Source organism: Odontesthes bonariensis, chromosome 5 (genome assembly GCF_027942865.1).
Source record: "Odontesthes bonariensis isolate fOdoBon6 chromosome 5, fOdoBon6.hap1, whole genome shotgun sequence".
NCBI lineage: Eukaryota > Metazoa > Chordata > Actinopteri > Atheriniformes > Atherinopsidae > Odontesthes > Odontesthes bonariensis.
This window is the reverse complement of record NC_134510.1, coordinates 25,288,210-25,306,917: the sequence shown is the minus strand read 5'-3', so window position 1 is coordinate 25,306,917 and position 18,708 is coordinate 25,288,210. Positions and strand designations below refer to the sequence as shown.

Genomic DNA, 18,708 nt, shown 5'->3' with positions numbered 1-18,708 from the left:
ATGTAGATATGTTTGGAGCCATTGCTGGAAATGAATGAACTGTTAATGTTATGATATATAACAATCCATTTAGAATATATCTATTGCATTTAAAACGTACACAGAGAAACTGTGGGAATTGTGGTGTGAAAAGCGTCATAACGAAGAAGACCCTGAGGTCGAAAGACCCCCCACCCTTAAAGGCTGTAAAGTTCATGGGAGGTTTATTGGCTAAAATTTTTAGGAATGTTGCCATGGAAATGGATAGTTTTCTCTTTTTTTCTTCTTCTTTCTATGGACTCATTTCAAAATTAGCCTTAAAAAAAGCTCAAAAAAGCTTGTAAGTTTCCTTTATCCTTTTTATAATTGGCAAAAAGCTTAATTTATGTCAGATAATATAAGTATTAATCTAATCTACTAATATAGGTATTTAATCAGTGTAATAAAATAATTAGAAATGAAAGAAAAAACAATTCCAGAAGTGCCCCTTGAGGAACAAGGAAATAAGGGTATTTCGCTTCAATGGTAGGAATTATGTTACTTCTTATAACATGTAAGCTGTAAAGCCATTTGGGCCACACTGGGTGTTTGTTCTTTTTATGAATTAGCAGTGGAGGCATTTTGCACAAGAAGACTTTCTGACAACATAATGAAAAATATAAGAAACATTCACCTTTAGTTTATTCCTTTAACTAGTCTTATATATGTGTTATATAAGTGTTTCCCCTTTCCTATGACTATAATTGTTTGTGTGACCGACAGGGGCTTTTGTAAAAACCTACACATGATCTTTAACAAATACATTTCTTATATAAAGTTTCAGCAATAAACATGAAACTGTGAACGTGAACACAAAAATGTATCTTGACCGAAGTAAAAAAATCTGTCAAATATTTAAAGAAATGGTCCTGTTGGATTTGATGTGAACAGCAAGGAGTGTTACAAGGAAAAATGAATAAAGAAACAACCAGCAGTTGTAGTTGGATCCCCATGTTTTATTTGCTCTACAACACAGTTGTGTTTCATTTGGAAGTGTCCTGTGCCTGAGGCAGCTCTGAAATTACACGATGAAACCGAGAGCTTTCACTTCATCTCCAGAAAAATAACAGGAAAAGTAGCTGAAGTGCAGTGTCACAGTACACTGTGTAGTTTACATTATCTAGAAAAAGTACTGTAGCGTACTGCGAGCAGCGAATCCTAAGCGTACAGTAACATGACCAAACAATCCGTTTCTTTTAGGGGTTTTTAAAAAGCGCAATTAAAGCGATTGTGCTTTGGGCTCAAGTTACATTTCACGGAGGTGGAGGCAGAGTGAATGACAAGACCCACCTATAAATAGCACATGGTAGCCTTGAAGGAGCAGTGCGAGGAGACACACAAACATACAACAGTGTTAACATTAATTGCATGAGACAATATGTTACCAATTAATACCTCAGCTCTGTCTCAGGTTAAAAGTGTGTATCCTTTCAGTGATGATGTTCTGTAAATGATTACAGGATTGAAATAGACAAAAATATTCCCATGTGATTTTTAATATGACTACAAAGTGCACCTAATAAATCGTGTACAGTATAATACAGCTAAAAGCTTCTCTATGTCATTAGTGAGTGCTCATACTGTGACTACTCAGTTACTGAATGGATTCACAGTAATTATTTGTGTATTAAGAACATTTTGTAAATGTTAAAGTGATCAAAAGCAGCAGTCTTGCCTAAAATATGAACAATGAAAATACACTTTAAGCACATCTTAAACATAAACTGAAATGCTGCTGACGTAGAGCCAGTCGCAAAATCTGTGGTCGATCATGAAGGCACCACCTACTACACTGCTTTTACATTTCCAGAAAGAAACCAATCTGAAATCTATGCAAATCAGAGAGGAATTACATGATTTATTTCACATGAAAATATAGAATATTTTTCTGTGACTGCGGGGTCATTTCCAGTTCAGTTTTCCCCCACTTGTGCAGATGGAAGACAATAGTTTTACAGATTCAGATACAGCAAGCCAACCCAACATTAACTAGATCAGACAGTCTCTCCCGCACAGTTCTCCTGATTCAATGAGTCGTGATGGTGGAGATGACTGTAGGTTTCTGGTGCTTTTACAGAGTCAACAAGAGGATCTCCTTCAGCCTCAGATTCAGTCTGCACCATCAAGGGTCATCCAAGTGCCAAGACTCTTCTATAATTATCATGTCATGGTTCAGTTAGTGCAAGGATCCAAACGTTACAGAGCTAAAGAATAACACGGTGGCTTTTCGTGACATCAAACATGACAGGATAATGTAGATATTAGTGCAAGAAAGTTGCACAATGATTAACAGATTATCTGCACACTGCTGGGTCACCACTGAGGTTTGAAACCATACAAAGCATCCTCTGAAAACATGGAGGTCATCTCAACACAAAATGTTACATTAAATAAAGCAAATTTTTACAATCCATGAACACATTTTTTTTTTAAACCAAGCCAAAAAAACACAAACCTAAATTATGTTACATGAGAAGAAACTGCTCAAAACCGCTGCTAGTTTTCAGCTGTTTCCCCATGTTACGTTTGCTCTGCTTTGGCTCGAACAGGTCGCCTTATTTAATATTCAAGTACATTCACAACAGTCCACCAGCATCACAGAGAGTGCGCTATTCATACTTACCATACGGAAATTAAACATTAAAGTGATAAGTCAGCATCATAGTGGAAATTCATGCCTGAGTAACAACGTTTCTGTTCAATCAACTGAGAAGCCACATCAAAGTGAGGTCAAAAATGTCTCCCATGTCATGGAAAGTATTGTGGTAGTTACAGTTTGTAGCCACCTTGGGGCGCTGCTGCACATCTGGTCAGTCAGGAAGAAGAGCCAGATGAGTGTGCTGTGGTAGTGATGGGCCAGATGTAAGACTTAGCAGACACGTTTTCAATGATTCTGAAAGACTGCCAGGACCAATCAGACAACGGGATCAAAGTAGTGACCCCACTCCCCTACTTTTTCTCTATCTGTCTGTTTCCTCCCCTGGCTACCTGGCTAAATCTGCCAAATTAAGTATGCTCCCGTACTGGATTTTTCTTTCTCTCTTATCATTCCAATCAGTGTCTTTTCCTATCAATTACTTCACTCTGGCAAATTCTCATCTCCGTCTTCTTTTAACTCTCGTTGTCTGTGTGTAACATCCTGTCTAACCGTCTATGTCTCCTGTTTGCCCTCTAAGGCTCTCCATAATCTCCCTGTCTCCCTTTAAAGCCTCCTTCTCTTCGAGTTCAGTTATAGTGAAGATGTTCTGCCAGAGAGGGCCTTCGAGTCGGTGGGGAGGGACACTCTGGGTCTTGATCTGGTCCCTGGTCTGGGGAAACAAGTTGCAGGGCCACTTCGTTTTCATAACAGAATGACGAGTGTGAGCCTTCGATGTACGTCTGCTCGGCAAGCTCCTTAGCACTGCATGATGGGGTGTTTGGGACTTCATATGTTCGATGGAAAAAAGAGTAGTCCACCTGGAAAAAGGGCAGAACGAGAACTTTTTAGCTTACATGGTCAAAATGACTGTGGTATCTCTAGCCCTAACCCCTAAAGCTAAACAGACCAAATTCATCACTACGGCTGTAATGAATTCCATTTTATATGAGAATGATTCATGCAGATATTCAGAGGAATAACTACTAATCCCTCCTGCCTGACCTGGTAGCATTCTTTCCTCTCGAAGAGCACTGGTTCAAAACGGTATCCCCAGAGGATTTCAGAGGCCAGATAGGAGCTACGGCACTGTGTGGTCATTGCTGTGGCCTCCACCATACCCTCGAGTATGACCACCACCTCCAACTCAGAGTCAGTCTCCAGGGACTTTTGGTCCATCTCGAAGAAAGGTGACTCTTCATTGATTTCATGGACAATTGTCACAGGAGAGACCAAAAAGATGCGGTCGATGCCAGTGTCAAAACCCACGTTGATGTCTGCGTTATCCAATGGGAGATACTCTCCTTCTGGTGTCACCCTTGGCTGAGAGCAAGTTAGGAAGAGAGATAGAATAAAGTCGCTGTCATAAAACTCCCTCTGTATGTTGTCGCAAATAAAGAAAAGAAAATATTCCCTAAGTCATCGTACAAAAGCCATGACATGATAAAAAAAAAAAAACAACAGAGAAAACAAATTTTAAAAAGGACATTGTGATACTGGATATAAAACACCTTGGTACAGAAAAGTTTACAAAAGTCACTTTTTTGGGGGGAAAAGAATTGTAAATTGAATTTCATATCCTGACCTAAAAGCTTAGCATTGGGTTTTTGTGTTGAGCTAAATTTGACATGCAAGTCTTTAGTCACACAGCCAATAGATAGGCTTATCATTCACCCACCCTTCGCTATGGAACAATATCCAGCCCAGGCTTTTAGAATTGTATTTCTTTGATCCTTCTAAACTTAATCCCATCTGCCCTGTTTGGACTTTGATATGGTCATGCTATTAAGAGAGATCACATCATCTACGCTGTAGAGCTAAAATGCTAAAGAGACTTTGTCCCTCTGGGATACCTACAGGGTACACACGCGAAGCAATGATGATGACAAAATGCTGACAAAAATAAATGGATAAATAGAAAAGGAACATTTCTAAACTTAGCTCAAACAGAAAGGTATATAATCATACAATCATTTAACCCACATAGACACAGTCTACAAGGGGAAATGAGATGAGGAAGGACAACTGTTCTCAGTTAAAGAATTCTAGGCAAGTTAATCCATGGTAAATCTTCCAAACCCCTGAGGGAAAATAAAACAAGCTCTCATTAACTACGGTCCACAGAATAGGGGCCAGATGGTCTCAGCGCTCTCTCTTTCTCTCTGTCTACTGCAATTATTTTTCTCCCTCTACCCATTTTTCACAGTGGCAACTTTTTTCATATGGTACAGCATACTTTCTGACCTCTTTATTTTTTCACGATGCTAATTAATTAAATTTCTTCCACTTACCTTGAGTAGTTGTGCTCTGACATGTGCCTCTACCAGGTGGCTCTTGCGTAGGTTTCCGACCCTCCACATCATGCAGAGTTTCCCATCTCTCAGCGCCACCACAGCTGTGTCGGAGAACACCAGTGTCTCGTTGCGCTTCTTGGGCTTGGCAATCTTTGCCATGACTGCCCCGATGATGAAGGCGTCAATAATGCAGCCCACAATGCACTGCAAAACGACCGCCAACACCGCCAGGGGACATTCTTCGGTCACGCTTCTGAATCCATAACCGATGGATGTTTGTGTCTCCAAGGAGAACAAGAAGGCTGCCATGAAGCTGTTCACCTGGAGGAAGCACGGCTCCTCAACCACTGCCTCTCTATCAGACTCTCCTCCAGAGCCGGCCTCTCCTGATCCTGGAGAGGAACCTGAGCTGGGGGTAAGTCGAATGGAGAAGTCCCCATGCGCACAGGCAATGAGCCAGAAGGCAAAGCCAAAGAGCAGCCAGGAGAGAAGGAAGGAGAGGGTGAAGATGACCAGCATCCAGCGCCAGCGGATGTCCACACAGGTGGTGAAGAGGTCGCTGAGGTACCGCTGGCCCCTCTCGCTCATGTTGACGAAGGTGACGTTGCAGCGTCCGTCCTTGCCCACAAAGCGTTGTCGGGGCCGGTGGTTTGAGCGCCTGCTGCGTGGGCGGCTGGTAGTGGAGGGGGAAGAGAGTGAATCCTGGTCTGATGAATAACGGCTTTCCTCTCTCCCTCCTACACTACTGCCTTTTGAATGTCTTGGCCCTTGGTATTTTCTTCCTGCTCTCACTCCACCTTCTCCTCCTGCATCTTCCCCAGCTAACTCTCCAATGGCACTCTGCCTCCGTGCATTGTTGGTGTTGCTCTGAAGAGATAGAGCTTTGCCGTTGAGAGCATGGGTCGGCAAGGGGCTGGCTGGGGTCCCTGACCCCGTTGGGCTCCCTCCTACCCAAGCAGTATCTGCAGCACTCTGTGCCAGCCTCATGACCTCCTCCTCCTCCACTGGCCCATCCACCACAGCACTGAAGCGGCGTTTAACACGTGCAGCTCCCATCATCAGCGATTAAATCTCTGTGTTTCTCAGTGGGGCTTGATGGTAAATAAATACCTTGACACAGTTAGTGAAGTTATGCGTAGTATTACCAACACAGTCCTTCCAATCTGTCCTAATAAGACGATGATTCTGGGTCCAACCAGAAGAACAAACCCTTTAAGGCCGTTGGTCAGTCACTTGATTCAGTGTCCACAACTTGTACTTCTGTTCCCCAGTACAGTGCTTTGTTTAGTTATACATCCCAAGAAAACAAAGTAGGCTTTCTTGTAGGTTTAGATGCATTGATAAACAATTATGTGCTTAAATCCAACTTACTGAAGAAAGTAAAATGAAGTTAATTGAAAAGAAGAGTCAAAAGCAGCCCCAAGATTTGATTTTGCGATTCCTCTCATGGGAGAATTCATTCGAGGAGTGGTGGGACCGAACAGACCTCAACACACGTCACAGGAACATGCAGGACTGGTTGTGTTCAGTTCAAAACAACAAAGGGAAAGTCTTATGGTCTTGAGCTCGAGCAGGCATTATTTGATGACTGCTATAAACTAATTATGCACAGGAGTAGGAGAATGGAGATGGAAGCATTTCAAGGATATCCAGCTCATTACAGCATACCTTTTATAATAATGTAATAAGGTGCAAAATGACTGTACAAGACAGACAGGGCCAAGTTAACTTCAAATTGGACAATATGATAAAGTAATTTCCAACATGCGGTCAAAAAATAAAAAACAAAATAGGCAAGAAAAAACATGCGCAATCTTACGATCAAAGTTCTTCACAGTTTCACAACCTCTTGGTTATGAGCATAAAGAGACAAAGAACACAGTCAAATCAAATGCCTGTTTCTATAAACAATTCAAAATTCAGAGCAAATATGTCTTACTACAGAATCAAATACAATTACATAAAAGTCAGTGAGTGGTTGCACAAAAGGTATGTGTTTCAGCCGACTTTAACTGTTTGTGTCATTTGATGTTATCTCTCCAAGTCAATGAAAGGTCACTTCTACCCTGTAAGAGGGGCCCAACTGAAACAACCATACTTTGTTTGCCGCTTCCTGTTTCATCATGTCACTGCTTTAACAATTTCACATTTCCTTTCCAAGTGTCTGCATATCTGTTTGGTGGTCATTGTGAACTTGTTTTGTGTGCTGACCGCTCTATAGAAAGTATTTACCTGAACAACGCTACTTTAGCAATTACCCGCAACGATTAGCAGGGCAGACGTACTTCATTACAGCTCAGCGTTACCGCTGAGAGTTCACTCATACCTGACAAAAGACAATGACAGGGGAAAGATTACTATTACTATTACAAATGCTTTAAACTTTAGCAACAGGATTTATACGGAAGGAAAAGGTAAGTGCACAGGTCACCTGAGGAAGGTTTCTGTATTTTTAGGTCAGGTGCCAAAGCTTATAAATCAGCACGCAACAGAAGAGCCAAGGTGTGACTACCTTTTTGGATTTAAGTCTCTTAATCAGCATCCCTGTATGGATCAAATCACAAACGTATACTTGAGCAGCATATAAATGATCCTAAAATAGAAAATTATAAAATGCATAAGAAATGTGGAAATAACAACAAACATACAAGTCTTTCATGTGAAGCATAAAGTACTATCTAACAAACAAATCTCTTTAAAAAAAAAAAAGAAAATAAAGCAAGCAAAAGGTATGCCTGTCCTGTCAGCATTTACCTTGCCAAACCCCTTCCAGATCATCATACAACTGAATCCTGACAAAGTATAAAGAGTATGCAACATCAAATCTTTTAGAAACCGGAGGACAGACACTATCCGTCAACCGTAATGCTGCATTACTGCAAGTACAAAGAGAACAGCAAAACAACGGACGGCAGCAGCAGCTCTAACTTTGCAAATGCAGAAAAAGACACTTCAACCAGTAATAAAGGGAAGAGACAAAGATCTACAACAAATAAAAATGGGGGAAGAGATCCCTCCGGAAGTGAGAAGTGTCATAAGGGTTCATCTTCACTTGTGTGTTAACCTTCCTTTTTGACACATGTTCAGTAAAATCATTGAGGGAAGAATCACTGGAGAGGAAAATGAAAGTCTGCTGCTTGTCCAGTCGCCTTTACTCAGGTGTCGGTGTCTGTTTTGTGTCCCTTTGCTTTAGGATCTTCATACCAAGTCTCCTGCCAATTTTGAAAGCAAACAAAAAGGGAGGAAAAATGTGAGAAAGTATCAGTAAAGATGTTGCAAAACTACTCAAACCAAAGCAGCGTTACAAACACTGTCATGTTTCTGGGGTTAATGTTTATCAGAAACCTACCAGTGGTGAGCTGCCTGTTTGTGACACGCAGTAGTTGGATCGTTTTCCTGTGGTCAGTCTTCACCTGAATAATCAACAACTCTCATTTCATCCAGATGCACCGGTGCAGTCATTGATACTGTGAAGACAAACGGAGAGGAATATTGTAAACTCTGTACAGATGAATCTGCAGAAAATCATTTCTGTGGATTTAGAATGGAACCACAAATCAGTCGTTGATCTGAGCCTTTATCTGGAGGGCAACTAACATTCATCTATCCAATAGGATATAGCTTCTGAACATTTTGCTGTCTATAAACAAAGCATTCATTAAAGTTTAGAGAAAGCGACAGGGTTGCCAAACAAATCGTGCTACAATGAAGACACCGCTGATGAATTCTAGTTCTACAAGGCAGGATGCCCTTTTTGGGCAAGATACCAAGTGGTACATGATGATTAATATTTGATCCATGGAGGATTAAAGACAATAGACAGGATGAGAAGGGAGGTGGAGTTCCTGGTCAAGTGCTGAGACTGAGATAGTGGCCCAGACAAAGGACTGGGATAAACCGCAACTCTAGGTTGGTTAGAGGTGAATAAGCAGTATGTCTTGCTGTGACTGAGGTGAAATGCTGTGGATTAAAGCTGCACCCGTGACTCCGGTAATCTTTGCTAATCCTTAAAGGACTTGCGTAACTACTATTAAAGAAGGAAACAAACCCAGTTATGGTATATTATGGCAGGCGCACAGTTTAGGGTATCTTTGGGGAAAAATGTAGGATAGTAAGTTATGGAATCTACCAAATGCCCCCACAAAGAAAATTAGCACTGATCAATACCGATCAACAACGATGAACAAATTAGTAAAAGCGCATCTTTTAGGTCAGTGCATTTTTGACAATGCAAATGTCAATATGATCTAAGTACATTCAAAACATCAAGAGTTGAACCGAAGTGCCTTATGGGAAGAAAAAAAAACACACTAAGGGGAATAAAGTAAAATTCCATAAAAACACAACAACACTCAATGATAAGGTGTCAAACTTTATTCAAATTGAATGTCATTGAAAAGAAGCGGGTTTTCAATACCTTCTTGAAAATTTCAGCTTTTCTTATATGATCGGGCAAGTTTTTCCACAGGTTAAGTGCAGGATCGCCTCTATTTTTGAGTCTCAACCTTAGAACATCTGAGCAAAATCAGTAGCATGTTATAAGTCACCCTTGCTGAGTATATTGATGTATAACTTCCTCTAGAAAGGGTGAACCCAGACCATCTAAAGTCTTAAAACCTAAACCAAAGCAAAAAAAATCTTAAAATCAACCCTGTAACACACAGGAAGCGGACAGAGGGCCACCAATGGAGGACACAGACAAACATCTGCATTTTGTCCCAGCTGTAGGCGATGAAGACACGGCTGCTCTATACCCACACACAAGGAGTCATATTAATCTAGCCAAGCTTAAATAAAGGCATGCATCCTTTTTTCAAATCTCAGGGAGAAGTAGGACTTTACCTTGGCTAAAGGTAAGAGAAAACTTTCAAAACATGCATAAAAGTTGCTAACTGGTGAAGTAAATGAATGACTTCATGCTAAAAACTACTCAATAACTTTCTACAAACTATTGGCCCCAGATAATCTTTTATTCCATGACTACTGTATCGCAGAACTAAGCAAATACAAAAAATCCTGAAAGAACCAGTCAACAATCGGATAGATTCAACAAGCATGTAGGCTTTTGTATAAACAGTGTAAACTACTAACTATGTTAAAGTAACTCTAATAGAATTTGGCACATTATTTGCTCTTTGGCTCCCCCTACAGCTGTGGGATGTAACACCCCTGTCATGAAAACAAATCTCAGTGTAAGTCCTGGAGATGTACAGCCATAGACACAAATTTCTTGCCATGGTGAAGAGACAACAAAGACGCAGTCAAAAGCCCAGAAAAATGTCAAAGCAAAGCAAAACAGTGTGGTTCGGGGCAGGAAACCAAAGCTCTGAACTGCAGTATTTCAGTCCAGGGCAGTTTCAGGCTTGAGAAAGTGCACAACAAAGGTCAATACACCAACAGCGCATAGTTTTAAGGTTTATAAACTTCTCTAGCCTTGCATTCAAGTGGTGAATATATGAAACATTAAGATAACTATTTTGAGGTCTTGATAAACACATAAACTGTAAAGAGTGTTTATAAGATGTTTGTGTTGTTTGTGTCAGTTCAGGAACAAATGTGTGAGGAGGCAGGCATGACCTTGGCGCCTGCCAACACACGACCGACTGAACAAGCTCTCAGGTCTGCTTTCTGTTACTCGTCTGACCTCTTGCTGGACAAGTGACAAGAGTAGCTGGAGAAGGTGATGAGGGAAGATTATGTGTGTTTGTGTATGCATGTAGAGACAACGTAAGAGTGTGTGAGTTTGTTCTGTTACCACAACTTATCGTGTTGAGGTGGCAAATATCTCAAATGGCCCTTCATAAAAGAACATTCATGGAAGCGGACGTGGGAAACTCCTTCATGTTAAGTCTTGCCTTATATGAGGAAGGCTGGGAGAGAGATAGGCTGACGCTATTATTGTAAGTGGGTACTGAGAGACTGAATATTGGATTACATAGAGGGAAATCAAACCGGGTTGGGTTCAGAGAGCTAAATAGAGTTACCCTAAAGTTTATGCTTCATGTGTGTAATCAGTTTTAGATGCATAATACTTTTGTTGCATTGTTGTTCATAGCAGAACTAATATTTTGTCAATTAAAAAAATTTGTAGAAAAATTATTGACAAATACCACTGGGAATACGGAAAACTGCAGTGGATATTTTTCAGCTTTCTTTATGCACCTACATTACATTGTTCAAATAACTGGTTGATTCATTTATCCTGCCAAGAATGATTAGCTGCATCCCCGAACCACTCCATTACACATTTCCTGCTGGCTTTTTTATGAATGGGGCTCATCCTAATTTAGAAGTTAAACCATCTTCATTCAAGCCTCTCAAATAATGGAACATTCGAGCACAATGTGAGCACTCCCCTTATGTGGAGTGCAACTGCAAAAAATTGACATGGAAATATTGGAAGAAATTAGGGCATTTTTATAACCGGTTATTTAAAGAGAGTAAATTCTAAATCTTTGGGAAGCTGCTGGTGTTTTTGCTATAAGCCAATAAAGTGTGTGTTTTCTCTTCAATCAGTGTCAACCTTTTAGTGGCTCAATAGTGATAGAATCATATATATATATATATATATATATATATATTCTTTGTTTTTTTTGTTATATAAAAAAAAACCTTTTTCAACATACTACAGGCCAACAGCACATTATAAAGATAAGTTGTGGCAGGATGTTTGCCACAGAAAGGAAATGTTTCACATTATTATTTGATATCAGATGGTGTGATCTCATTGGGGCGTCCACTGTTATACTTTTTGTTTATATGGTGGGTGACAGATCTGGACTAGATGAGGGCCAGTCTGATGCTTTTATCACTGATGTAATACATGTACATGTGTGGTTTGGCATCGTCTTTGCTGAAATGAGCACAACCTTCCAAGAAAACCATTTCACCTTTAATGTTGTCTTAAGAGATGTACAAGTCACTCATGAAATGGTAATAATGGGTCCACATTCTTTCTGATACAAGCTGGATGATCCCTGTCCTCTTTATCCCAGAGGATGAAGCGTCAGTGATTTACAAAGATTCCCACATTTCTTATTTATCAGACTGCAGTCATCCTCTTCACCCCAGTCCATCTTCAATAAGCTCTGGAGCTTAGTTATGACTGATTTTGTCTTTGCATGATGAAGATTATACTTGTATTTGTAGATGCAGCAAGAAATTGTGTTCACGGACAATGATTTGCTGAAGTGTTCCTGAGCCCGCTCAATTATTTCAACAACAGAGAAGTTCTTTTTTTCCAATACAAAATCATTTATCAGTTTTCAGACTCGCATGCTGATACTCTGTTTCAGATAAAAACATTTTACTCAGTCGCCAAAATCTTTTTGAACCATGGTTGTGTTTTTTTAAGAATATTCTTCACCCTTTCTGAGTGAGAGCAAAGTACAAAAGGGGAAGGACAGTAGAAAACTTTGAGCGGGATGGGTCTTAAATTTGGGTGTGGCACGGTTGTCAGTGCCCCCCGTCCGCCGTCTTCAACGTCATTATCGGCACGTGCGACCAAATCAACAGTATCAAACCTTTCCACCGCTTTGTTGCAACCGATGAAATCTTTTGAAATGTGTTGCTGCCATGGAAATAAAATAATAATTATTATTCATTTCAGACTGCATCGCAACTTTTTTGTAAACTGGGTTTCAGCTGGTGATTATTTAAACATAGTCATAGAATTAAACTAGGAACAAGCGGTTGCAAGCGACTACACAGAGTCGAAGTCACTCTAACTGTAAACAACTCGCACTCTCTTACATAAACCCAATAACTTGGTATTGCAATACTTTTGCTTTATTGATTGCATTCATAATTCTCCACCTCAACACGAATCCCTCTCAACTCCGTTTCACGGGTGTCTCACTGTGTATTCTCTCCCCCTGTGGCACCTCTCTTGTACTCACTCTACCCAGATTATCTGACCATATTAAGGTGTTATATGGAGAGATTAGAGTTGCAGGGAATATGATTTGAGAGTAATTGAAAACAGCACTGCTAAGCTTCATTCTGCACTGTCACCCTTCTTGCTCCTTATGTCACACGAGGGATCTGTCACATTTCTTGTTGTTATGGTAAATGGACCGTACTTGTATAGCACTTTACAAGTCCAGTTAACCACAGAAAGTGCTTTTACAAGCCACATTCGCCCATTCGCACACACATTCGTACAGCACGTCTTAGTCTGTACATGTTATAGGCTACACAGTGCTTTTTTCTCTATCACACACAGATGGACACGTTGATGGGCAACTTCAGTGTCTTGCCCTGGACGCTTAGACATGTGGTCCGGGGAGCCAGGTGTCGAAAATCGCTGACCTTCTGATTGGCAAACAACAAATTAAGTAGATATTTCACAGCCTCGTTTGCTCTGTGAAGTGTTTCATAAAGGTTGATGAATGAGGAGTTTTACCAACAGTGCACGACCAACACGCACGACACAGAACACTGAAGCCACAATGCAAACACGGGTACATCAATACCTCATATTGATCGGTTGAGGTCAGAAACCAGGGCACATATTGGGTCTCTGCCTCTCAGCGTCACATGGCTCACAGTCAAAGCCATTTCTCTCCATCTCTTTTATTTTAAGCTTGGTTAATCTATTCAACTTCTTTTCACCGGGCAGATATTAATCATGTTTTATGTGCACAAAGGGGCTTTCGCAGAGGCTCCAAAAGCAAAGTCCAAAAATATCAAATAAATTCACAAACGTAACATCACTGCAGCAACCTTTTCTTAATCTTATCAAGAGAGTTCATATGTCGCAGTAGCTGTGGTTGGTCTACAGTCAAACAGAGTAGGAGGTGATGTAATGATCGAGTATAGCATTGTTGGACTCAGAATGCTTGGCTGATCAAAGACTCAAAATCGATGCTGCAGTGTTGTTCAGTGTTGTTGTTTTTATTCCAAACAGTTACCTCATGTCAAAACCTACAAAGTACAGTACTGTGCAAAAAGTCTTGAGCCATCCTTCTTTTCTTTGTATATGGCCAGCGAAACAGGAAACATCCATCCATTTACCCGCTTCATCTGATTCAGGGTCACGGGGAGCGACAATCAGCCATGCATGCTCACACCCACTCCAAGGGCCAGTTTAGAATCACCAGTCAACTTGACTTGCATGTTTTTGGATTGTGGGAGGAAGCCAGAGGAAGCCAGGGTGCCTGGAGAGAACATGCAAACTCCACAGAGAAAAGTCCCAGCTGAGATTTGAAACGGGAAGCTTCTTGCTTCAAACAACCATACCACCATGCAGCCCAAAACAATGTGCAGACATGAATACGGTATACACTGGAAAAACAGAGTTTGTTCAATTCTAACAAGCTTGCAAGTCAATATTTGGCCTGAGTACCTTTATTCTTCAACACAACCTGAACCCTCTTAGACAAGCTTCCTTTTCATTTCTTTAAGTAGTCTTCAGGAATAGTTATCCAGGCTTCTTGAAGACATTTCAAAGCTCTTCTTTGGATGTTGGCTGTCAGACCTTTCTTTGATTTTTTTCCTAGTTCTCAAGGACATCACTTTCAGATCCTGTACATCTGCTGTAGATAGTTTTTTTTAGGCCTGCTGCTTTTCCTTTTGCCCTCCAATTGTCCAGTTTCCTCAGATGTTTTAAGGACACACTGCACACCAGGCTGAAAGATGCCAAATTAACGGTGTGTGTGTGTGTGTGCCTTTGCAACAGGTTAACAAACTGTCCAGAGATACAAATTAAAATTGTCTGTTATGTGGTGACCCAACATTGGTTCACCCCTTGAGTTAGGGGCCTTTTCATGCCTGATGGATTCATTGCCCAGTGTTTCCTTTGAAAATGATCAGATAAAAGAACTGGACTAAAAATGGTTGAAAAAGCAGCCATTGTTCAAATAAAAACTTTAAAACACCATAAAAAATGATGGAGAACTTTAAAAGATTACAAAAAAGGTCTGACTGCTTAAGCAATATATATATACAGAAATGATTGGTGACCCAAGTATTGTACATTACCAGCAATGCAGCTCGGCAGCCACTAGTTTGGGTGGAGATCCTGAGGTGTTACGTTCACACTTGCTACAGTAATCTGGAGCTAATATATTCATCTTAAGAAGCTCATCAGAATTGATACATCTTCATCCAGCACCACAGATCAATGGAGATCCCACTGAACATCACAACAACGCGCTGCACTATCTTTTATAAGTTCTTATCTCAACAATTTCTAAATATTATTTTTTAAATGAATGTCAATGGATAAAAACCTTTTACAAGCCCTTCGAGACAAGGAACTTGGTTATTTCCTGATGAAAAACAAACAAGCAACGACTCTTATGACAACATACGACAGTAAGAGTGGAAGCATCTTGGCACCAGGCCTTATTCTGTCTAATCAAAACTGCTTCTGCTGCTGCGCCTCGCTGTGCTGTGTGCAGAGATAGAGGTCATGGTGTGATGACAACTGAATGTTAATCTGGAGAGTTAAGATTGTGCAGGTTGCAATGCGCTGGTTAACATTCTACATGACCCTTTTCTAATTAAGACAAATCTCAGAGCTCTGAAAAGCCAAACAGTGGGAACTGAAAGTGTTAGTCTAAGCATCAAATTACTTCTACTGGGTTGTACTCCCCCAAGGAATTACACCACAGATTGTTTCTGCAAGCTGCTACTACTTTGTTTCTATAGTATTTGTGTGGCAAGCTGTCATTACTGTCACCTCCTGTTGAAACTGGGCAAACTGTTCAGTTTCTGTGCCTAAACCTAAGCAAACAACAAGGAAAAACTAGAGTTATACATTGGTTGGTCAATATTACCAGCTGATATTGGCTCATCACAAATAAACTGAACCATGTTTGCTTGACAGTAACTTTTATCACAGAACGTATGGCAGAAAATGCTGTATGGAATTGTTAGTCTTAGAGTTTTGCTTTACCATTTTTAGCTCTCTAAACCTAAACAGCTCGGATAAGTTGAGACAAACATCCCGGTTTGGGTTAAAAATACTCTTTCAAAGGTCGCCTTGGATGATGTAATCAGTATTCTCATTTAGGTTAGAGGACTTGTTACATATTCTCTGCTAAAAATACATTTACTTATTCTTATTCTTACTTACAAATACAGATTATGTCTGTGGAGCTCACTCTTCAACAATTTCCTGATATAAAAGTATATTTTATACAAAAATAAAGTATTTTTTTGTGCTTGGCTATCCATTACAACAAAATATGGCTTAAAGCAGATAGCAGATATTTTCAGACAGTATCCCAGATGCTGTGTTGGATCACACCAGAATATAAAATATTTAAATGTGCATAGAAATCTAAACACACTACTGCAAAAGTTCACATCCAAACCATGACCAAATCAGCTGCTTTCGCCCAATCTATTCAAAACAATACAGCAAAACTAAAAACTGGTCAACTACAACTTAACTTGTGATCATCACACACGCATAAATATAAATAGCATCAATAAAATAATGATTGATGATTTGTAATAAAGACAAATGGGCTTTGGGAGAATGAAACGTCTTTGTCAGGACCTGAATATCTGCAAAAAAACCAAAGCAGTAAAGGTAAAAGACACAACTTTTTTGCAGATGGAGCGTCAGTATTGTGTTACAACATGACATATTTATTCCACCACCTCTGATAATCCTAAATGAAAGAAAGGATTCAATGGCAAAATAAATAAGCAGGTCTTTTCACCAGGCAGTGGCTTCAAAGATTAAATATGGAATTTAGAGATTACAGGAAAAATGGGGCATGAATTTAAGCTTTATTTAGTTACTGAGGCGCCCAACCTTTAATACGAAAGGTGATGATATGAAATTGTTGTGTGTCTTTGAATTGGTCAATAGTTTTCATAGTATACAGTTATAGCAATAGTTTTAAAGTCTCAATTTAAACCCATTTTTATTCCTTGGCTTCCGTAGTAGCTATTAATTCTGTTTTTATGGCTTCATTGCTTTTTCTTATGCATTATTTTTTTAATATATGTGGGCTGCTTTATTTGCCATTCTTCATGTAAAGCTTTACGCTCAGCAACAGTGGTTTTAAATGTGCTTTGTAAATAAATTTCACCTGCCGAAGCTATGAAAAAGCATTGAACAAAAAGTAGCCTGTTAAGAGTCGACTTGTTATTCAAATCAAGCCTTACAAAAAAAATACAATAAGCAAACTTATACTAAAATCAGACGGGGAAAAAAACTGCTGGCATCTTACGATCCTTCTTTTCCGGCCTTTTTACTCCACGTGTCTTCCTGCAAAATCCTGAGCCATGCCTTGATTTATAGTTACTTTGCCCATCAGTGCTGACAGCAGCAATAAACGCACCCAAATGAACGTGCATACCAATGAAACTGCTAAAGGACGTTCAAAATCACAACATACCGTTCGTCTCATTGTTGCGAAGCATCGCATCATTCTAAAGTCCATCTCAAAACACATCTGTGTTTTCTAATAGGCCACAAGAACTCACAAAAACAAAAGAGGATTAAATTCTAAGCACGCCAATCTTTCTGGCCACCTCATCTGTTCAGTGCTCTGTCACATCGCTTCATTGCTCACTGTTTCTCCACCGGTGACATCTATTCACTTTTGTCTTCATCCTCCAGTCCTGCACGAGGAAGGAAAGATTTGCCACACTGTATTTCAGGGAATAAAATCGTGCAGATATGGCTGTAAAACATCTAAAAACAATAGTTTGAACATGCCTTTAGTAAAGGAGAGTGAATGTAACCGTGAATAAACTGCTTCCAAATCCTGGTCCAAAGTCCCACATGGAGCCAACAGCAATTCAGGAGCAAGCAGTGTTTCATCCCGAATTTTAGATGGGTTTGTTAAATAGTTTTGCTGCTATTCAGTTTTACTTCAAGTTCAAAAGCTGGTTACAGACAATGAAACTTAATGACATTATCAATAATAACAGTAATACTGTAATAATAATAATAAAAGTAAACGAGGTGCGGTGAAATGCAGCAGCCTACTTACCTTCAGTTGAGATGTTCTCTCCTATAAATCAGGCCGACGTCAGTTTGTTTCATTTTTCTTGTTCATTCAAAATTTTTTAGGCTGTCAAGATGAAACGCGCTGCGCGAGATACTCTGTGGACTGTCCGCGAGCCCTCAGGTCGTGGCTAGGCGCGCTCACGCTGCTGTGCTATATGTCCTCACTGAGAGGCTGGCACGCGCCCCTGCGGAATGCCAGCCTCTGAGTCAATGACATTAAAACAAACAAAAAAAGAAGCTGTTTATAAGTCTATGGAAAAGTAAACCCTCATTATTTTTTGTTTCCATTTTTATTTCTAGAGGAGCAAAGTTTACATTCACTCTTTGACCATATCTTAAAAATGAGTTTCGGTTCATTCAACTGTTCATTCAATAAAATCTATGTTGGGCTAAATCAGTCTGTAAATGACTGTTAAGTAAGTCCTGGGTCTGATCATTATCATATTAGTGTCACCTGCATTCATCAGTACTGATGTTGATGTTCTTCACAGAACATTTACCTACACACTAAGCAAATACAAGTCAAGACAATACTGTCAGTTATAGCCACATCAATAAAGCTATTTTGAATGAGTCTGAGTTTGTGGGATGGACAGAGAGCAAGAGACAAAGACCGAATGTTTTTTGACAAACACAAATACACTCAAGGAGGCCAGGATGTTACGAGCTCAGTCATTCTAAACACAGCTGTGATTGTAATTGACTTGTGGAAAACTGTCTGGGTGGAGGGGGCGGAGAGTGACGTGGGAGAGCCTGATGATGTCAGACAAAGATCCGACAGACAA

General features: G+C 40.0%; 1 protein-coding gene across 1 annotated transcript; it reads right to left on the bottom strand.

Annotated features, from left to right (window-relative positions):
- Positions 1–953: 953 nt before the first annotated feature.
- kcnj14 (potassium inwardly rectifying channel subfamily J member 14) lies at positions 954–18,040 on the bottom strand. Its single transcript, XM_075465633.1, has 5 exons — positions 17,907–18,040; positions 8,297–8,414; positions 4,945–8,159; positions 3,659–3,976; positions 954–3,474 (listed from the first exon to the last, which is right to left on the bottom strand). Exons 3-5 carry the CDS (start codon positions 6,004–6,006, stop codon positions 3,244–3,246), a joined length of 1,611 nt encoding a protein of 536 aa, XP_075321748.1. The 5' UTR covers positions 6,007–8,159; positions 8,297–8,414; positions 17,907–18,040; the 3' UTR covers positions 954–3,243.
- Between the last annotated feature and the right edge of the window lie 668 nt (positions 18,041–18,708).

Bases quoted from the DNA above. Each gene is read 5' to 3' on its own strand.
- kcnj14 (XM_075465633.1), bottom strand. From the start codon at position 6,006: ATGATGGGAGCTGCACGTGTTAAACGCCGCTTCAGTGCTGTGGTGGAT. The intron at 3,977-4,944 runs GTAAGTGGAAGA...ACTTGCTCTCAG, and splicing joins TCAGAGCACAACTACTCAAG to CCAAGGGTGACACCAGAAGG. The intron at 3,475-3,658 runs GTCAGGCAGGAG...CCCTTTTTCCAG, and splicing joins AGAGGAAAGAATGCTACCAG to GTGGACTACTCTTTTTTCCA.